The sequence below is a fragment of the Strongylocentrotus purpuratus genome, unplaced genomic scaffold, assembly GCF_000002235.5.
Source record: "Strongylocentrotus purpuratus isolate Spur 01 unplaced genomic scaffold, Spur_5.0 spur5_scaffold_16, whole genome shotgun sequence".
NCBI classification, from domain to species: domain Eukaryota; kingdom Metazoa; phylum Echinodermata; class Echinoidea; order Camarodonta; family Strongylocentrotidae; genus Strongylocentrotus; species Strongylocentrotus purpuratus.
Genome location: NW_022145601.1, coordinates 8,240,945 through 8,248,190, shown reverse-complemented (window position 1 = coordinate 8,248,190; position 7,246 = coordinate 8,240,945). Strand labels below are relative to the sequence as shown.

Here is a 7,246-nt window from a genome sequence, read left to right as displayed (position 1 = left end):
CCACAGTCCGTTTCATTCTGGTCTTGACTTGTATGTGATCCATGCGCTAAGCTAACAGATCGGGCGGTGTTCATCAAAATACTAAGAAGCCAAAGACATCCCAGGACGATGGCAATGCGTCTATACGTCACCAGGCTGGCATAACGTAACGGCTTCGTAACAGCTATGAATCGATCTGCAGTCAACACCACAATGTGAAAAAACGAAACACCAGATAGTGCACTGAAGGGTAGAGTATAGTAAAGAGTATTTTCTTCAGCTAAGCACAATGCATAGAATTTAAAGACGGATGCATACACATATAGTGGAATCCCAACAAGGGCGTCAAGGAGATTAGAGATAGCAAGGCTCACAATAATGGCATTTGTTGGTGTTCGGAGGCTGTACTGTCTGTAAACTGCTAACACTAACAGGGCGTTGCCGACGATGACGCAAGGTAGAAAAGGAGTAATACATACCATGACAACTATTTTGCCAGCAAATTGATGATGTGCAAAAAGAGCTGGTTCCGTACTTTCATTCATTTTGATGATACTATTTAAAATGCAACTAAAAAGACTAGTTGAGATACAAATCGTGAAACTGCGATGAATCTGAATCTCTCACGAAATAGGACTGGCCAAGCTATTTAAGACGAAAATATTTATCTGCACATGAACAAGATCGAAATCTGTTAATGGCAGTTTAAAGAACTGAATGTAAGTGCAAGGTTGTTTGTTTTCTGGTAAGTCCAATGATCGAGCCGATGGCAGAACCAAAATGGAACATCTCCGGACAGCGTATCGTGCAATTCCCGCCATACACCGCGTAATGTGAGTGACTGTATACTGACAAAATGTTCAATTAAGAGTCACCACGATTATTAGCTCGTGTCAGGTTGTCAGATATAATCTCTGCCTGGCTATCCAACGGTGGGCTGTTCCCTTAAATGGAATAAATTATGTACGTCGTATGAAAGAAAACCTACGCTTTTTATAACTCACGAACTTGCTCTCAGTATATTCATACATAGAAATCCAGTAAACAAAAACAAGTAATGAAACTAGAACGAGCAATGGCAAAAGTAATTAAAGAAGCGCAATATCTCAGTGGTAGGGCAGTGGTCTAGTAACCGATAAGTCCCGGGTTCAAGACTAAGTTAATAATAAACTACAGTGCCCTTTTTGTACGTGGTCAAGAGAAACTGGATGTATAACTAAAATTATTTCGTTCTACAAAATAATTGGCGGAGACTCAGTAACTACAAAGTATACTCCATATTAACATAAATATCTCCTTCTCACGCACACACACGCACACACACACAACCACGCGCACACACTCCACCTTATGAGGTAATGCCTCTATGGTTTCAGCGATCGACATGTAGTTGAAGCACTAAAAATCAACTTTTCACTATGAATCTATGTAATGTTTTTGATAAGTATTCTTTATTCTTTGATCGATTTCCCTTCTAATTTCACTCATAATAATATGCTTTTTGTGTGTGCGATATCGTACTCCCTCTAGTTAAATTAGTTGTACTAGAACCCACCCCCCCCCCCCCCAAAAAAAAAAAAATAAATAAAAATAAATAAAAAATAAAACTAAATAAATAAAAAAAAAAAAAAAAAAAAAAAAAAAAAAATGAAATAAATAAATAAATTAATTAATTAATTAATTAATTAATTAATAAAAATTCAAAAAATAATAATAATAATAATAATAGTAATAATAAATAAGTAAATAATAATAATAATTGTATACTACATTCCTTTAAAAAAAGGGGGCACGAGGCAATTGTGCCACCCCACCCCCTTCCTCGATTTCCAATTCCAAGTATTATCAACAACTTCATAATTAACAGGCTGTCGCTCAAAAATTACAATAATTTTCAGTAATTTTCAGCTCAGTAATTACAATAAGGCCTTTGGACCTATAATATCTACGTGAAATTCGATATTGCTGGCATCAAATTTTTTTTAAATGAGGAAAGTGGAAAAGACTGTGAGAAAGTGAGACTATAGGACGGATATGGAGTGACATCTAATGAAATTCTAGGATTGATTTCTAATAACTGGAATGGATTGACTGACACTGCTTTTGTTACGGTTTATACATATTAAAAAACCTTCTATCGCAAGGTCTCGATAAAAACATGTATGAAAGACACGAGAAAGTCAAAGTATTGTGTAGTCTTATATATTAATGCGCAATTTTGTTACTGTAAGGAACTACATGATCTAAACTTCGGCTTTTCAAAATAAAAATGATTGAACTGTGATATATGACGCAGGTATAATTACTTTTGAAATGCGCCCACTTAGCATGCTGGCAAGCGATCAAGGATCAACTTTCTGGTACAAATTTACAAAGGGAAGGAGAGGGAGCATGGATCATTTCGTGTTGTAGCACGAACGAATTGAATGCTGTCAATGCCCTCGCTCCATCATCAAACCATTTCCGACAGGTTCAGTATCATTAATTTTCGAATCAGACAAAATATGTGAAAGACGCGTGAAGGACAGATCCTACTTTATTCAGGAGATGTTGTGTTTTCGCATTTCATCATATTGACTACGGTTACCTTGTCAGGACTGATCCAGGATTTCCAAAAGAAGGGGAAGAGTTCTGAAAATGTTGACTTAATTTATTTTTGTTTGTCTGGAATATGATTTCAGGAACTGCTTCAGCTCTTTAAGTCGAAGGGTAGGGTATATTGAGCAAAAGAAAGATATATATCAGAGGTATCTATATATTTTAAGAGTTTTAGCAACCCGCACTCCAGAATGGGACACGCCCCTTACGCATCCGTGTCTGTATTTTCTCGCGGACATGTACGTCATCAGATGATAGCTTGAATGGTCACACGGATGTAAGATTGATACTTATCCAGTGAACCAGATACACAGACCCAGCATAGCGCAAGATTTATTTATTTTTGCGTACCAAACAGACTGCCCATGTCGGTGCCTACAGGAACTATCTGTTAAGACACTGGTGTGTGTCGAGTCTGGCGTTTGATTCGCGACGGACAGCGGAAAAGTTTTATGGGCATTCGACCGGCTTACATCCTAAAGCGAGGCGCTAAATAACAAATATAATACATCGTATCCTCATTCGAGAAGGATAGAAGGAGCTAAAGTAGATTGTTTTACCGAGAAAGAATGAGGTAAGAATGATGAATTCCACCTATTCCGAAAACCTGCACGACAGTGGGTTTTTCTTTGCGCTGATGTTGACAATTATGGCTGTGCTGGCGCCGTTCATCATTATTGGGAATTTGTTCGTCGTCTTGGCCGTTTACAAAAACTACAATCTACGAACGCCGACGAACTTTATCCTAACAAGTCTAGCGGTCAATGATATGATGTCAAGTGTGGCTCTTGCTCTTGCCTGCTACCCAGCCGTATTTTCGCAAAAGACCTGGTACCCTAACATGGCGGACTTGCTATGGTTACCAATTTTCACTTTGTGTTCGAGTACACTGCTCCACATTGTTGCCCTTACCGTAGACCGGTATATTGCAGTAACAAAACCGCTTAGATATCCTACATTGGTTACTCCGAAACGCGTTGGTTACGAGATAGCATCCATTTGGATACTTAGCCTGATCTTTCTCGTCTTACGCGGTTACATTGACCTAAACGAAGTTCAAAATGCCAACCGCGGTAGAGAGCCGCACAGCCTCGGGTTCGTAATATTCAGCTTGGTCATCGTCTCACTTTTGTTCCTTACACTGTTGGTGATTGTCGTCTCTAACCTCCGCATAATGCAGATCGCCGTCAGGCAGGCAAGAGCCATATCGAATCAAACAATCAACGATCAAAATAACTGCGTCGCACCGGCAGCGGTGGAGCGGAGGCTCAAAGCGGTCAAGACTACCGGCATCATAGTCGGTGTTCTTGTGTTTTTTTGGTCTCCATATATCGTGTTCTTCACTCTTCATTTAACGCCGTTAGCGGACAAAGCATCAATGGTCTATCTAAATCTTTGTTTCCTGGTAGCACTAGCTATTTCTGCCGCACTCAATCCTTTCATATATCATCATAGCTCGAAATATTTCGAGCTGCGTCAAACAAATTCATATGCTAAGATGTATTGCTTTCATATATCATCGTAGAGACAGAGAGTTTCGTAACAGTTTCATCGAAATATTTCGAGCTGCGTCAAATAAGTTCAAGTGCTAAGATGTGTTCCCTTCATATATCATCGCAGAGACAGAGAGTTTTGTAACAGTTTTATCAAAATATTTCAAGCTACATGTACGTCAAACAAGTTCAAGTGCTAAGATGTATTGCTTTCATATATCATCGTAGAGACAGAGAGTTTCGTAACAGTTTCCTCGAAATATTTCGAGCTGCGCCAATCAAGTTCAAGTGCTAAGATGTGTTCCCTTCATAAATCATCGCAGAGACAGAGAGTTTTGTGACGGTTCCCCGAAATATTTCGAGCTGCATACATTAAGTTCAAGAGCTAAGATTTATTCCCTTCATAATTGTCATCACATAGACAGAGTTTCGCAGCGCTCAACTCGAAGTATTTCGAGCTGCGTCTAACAGGATCAAGCGCAAAGATCTTGTGTAGGCTCAATCTGTGAGAACTACTGCTGCAATAACTACATTTTAAACATCTTAAAAGATGCAGATTCACACTTCTGATTTTTTTTTTTTTTTAAGAATTGCTCATTGAATATTTTCGGAACCATGTATTTAAGTTTAAGACATTGATAGAATTTTGAAATATGTTGATGTTATGAACTAAGCTTATTGTTTTTATCTACTGGTCGTGTAGCTGCGAAGTAAACCTGCTCGGAATTACTGTTCTTATACAGCGATACTTTCAGTGTATCAATGCAATATATACCGCGGTAAACACATTGGTTAATTAGCACCATCGCAAAGAATTTCAAAATCAAGCTTAGGCAAATTTAATAGCTTGTGCGTCACCTATTGAAATATCTAAACGTGATTTCAATCCCTTAGGCAATTTAAAATTGTCCTTAATTGACTTTTAAAGCATGCACGCTACATGTTCCTCCTGCCATCCTATTTTCGTAGAAAGCGCGGTTGTATTAGATGTGGCGATCTAAACAACTACTATCCTCCTGATTTAGGTTCTAAACAATGATAAGAATATTAACAACTGGAAGTTTAGTGCATTTAACTGTTGTCATAATAAAAGCGGAATCGGCTTCAAATCGTAAACAGTCGCAGTTTTGGTCTGACGTCATTACGATTATGAGGCGATTTAGCTTTCCCCCTCCAAGGAAGCATAAAACCCCTTGAAACTGAGATTTTGTTAATCATATGACTTTCCAGATCCTCGGTCATTAAAATGACTCGGTGACATTGTTGAAGGTTGATGAAAAAATTGCTTAATTTGTGTACGAAATGTTATTTAGTATATCCTTCTACTGTTCTCACCCTCTGACATGCAAAAAATCCTGAACAAATTCTCAAACCACAAAGATATCTATGGTTTTCTTTGAAGGCGTCACTGTGCAACACCCTCTAACAGTGATTAAAAGTAAATTCTCCAAACCATTTTTGAGTTTTCCCAACCGTTTTTCCATGAAAAAAGGACATGACACAGGCTATTAAAAAAATGCCTGGAATGGTATGTAGAGCCAATTTATTACTTTGTGACGATTTAAATTCACCTAAAATTTTATTAAATTTTAATAATATAGTTGGGATAATTCAGGAATCGATAGGATCAGTTTTTCCCAATTTTTATCATTAAAAATGATCCGTTTTCACTCAAATTTTCAGATAATTGTATATTCAGCATTGAAGTCACTACCTTAGCACCACTATCTCTCATCTGAACAATGTTAGCAAGTCCCTTTAAGATTCCAAAGGTTTGAATGCTTATATAAAAGTCTTTCAAAATCGGTTCGTAGTCAGCTCATGGAGTGTGAGCCGCGCTTAAAATGCCTCTGAGATCATGTTCGTTATTGCATTTACAATTTTACAAAAGCCAGAAATTAAAACCAATAAAACTTTGATATTTTCAAATGGTACGACACTGGGAGCTACATGTGTATAAAGGCTAATTATTTCGAAACTACTTTGAAAGGCGCAGCAAAAACGTTAGGTCATAATGTAAAGCAACAATGTGCTGTGCATACTACAAATAAAATCGGAATGTTATAATTACCATGATAGAGATTTTTTGTAATGAAACATAAAACACTGAAAAAAAATATCTTTAGTAGGTCACGAGGTTTTATTATTTTTCTGTAGGTACATGCAGTAAAGAATGGGTTCTTTGACATTTAGATTAAGATTCATAGTTCATTTGGCATTTCACAATGATGATTATGGGTCAAGTGTCAACAGTTAATATAAAAATTCAAGCTTCAGTCATAATGACGTGACCAACAAGAGACTGATTAATATACCGTCAAACCTGCTTTATTGACCACCTGTCTACAAAGACCACCTGTCTACAAAGACCACCTGTCTACAAAGGCCATATTTGTTATGTTTCCTTTGGGTGGTCGCTATAGACAGGTTTGACTGTACGTTGAATTACATTACCACAATGGCAAGGAAGCAATCAGTTTGGGGTCGGAGTGGCGGTGTGACTGGGGTACATTATGCAGAAGTGTCGTGGTCGAGTGGATATGTCACCGGTCTGTGGATTACAAGGTCCGCGGTTCTAGTCCCGCCGCGGCACTAATGTCCTTTTACCTTCTACATTTGCCAATTTCCACCCAGGTGTTAAATGGGTACCCGGCAGGATACGAAAGCTAATGTTGTTTGATTAGCAAGTGGCGTTTGTAAAATGGCGACTGGCTGTAATGCTCCCCAGGGAGTGGAGAATGTGCATACATTGTGTGCGGATAATCATGAATCCGATGACCGGGGTAATGATATATATCTGCGCTATATAAGGACGAACTATTATTATTATTATTTTGTCACATTAAAATGACAGCTTAATTCATTTTCTTAATCCAGCGCAAAGGAACGTGTTTGTGTACAATAATCATTGAAATTATATAGTCCAAGCATAAAGTGACCACAAAATGTTTTACAGAATCAAAGGCTACAGAAAACCAAAAATTCTAAATAAAATAGCTTTAATTGACCTTTAAATGTGCAATTACAGTACTTACATGCTCTTCGAACCCCGGAGGAGTTATGACTGTCCAATATTTGCTCATTACCTATAAAAAATCACAGATACAAGCACCGGATTGCGGGGGATGATTATATTTATGTTACATGTCATTTTATCCTAGATATCCATTTGACAC

The 7,246-nt window shown here is 37.8% G+C and overlaps 1 protein-coding gene across 1 annotated transcript; it reads left to right on the top strand.

The window, feature by feature from the left end:
• Positions 1-3,003: 3,003 nt before the first annotated feature.
• LOC105442695 (histamine H2 receptor-like) lies at positions 3,004-4,102 on the top strand. The gene has a single exon (XM_030987703.1). It carries the CDS (start codon positions 3,158-3,160, stop codon positions 4,100-4,102), a length of 945 nt encoding a protein of 314 aa, XP_030843563.1. The 5' UTR covers positions 3,004-3,157.
• The last annotated feature ends 3,144 nt before the right edge of the window (positions 4,103-7,246 follow it).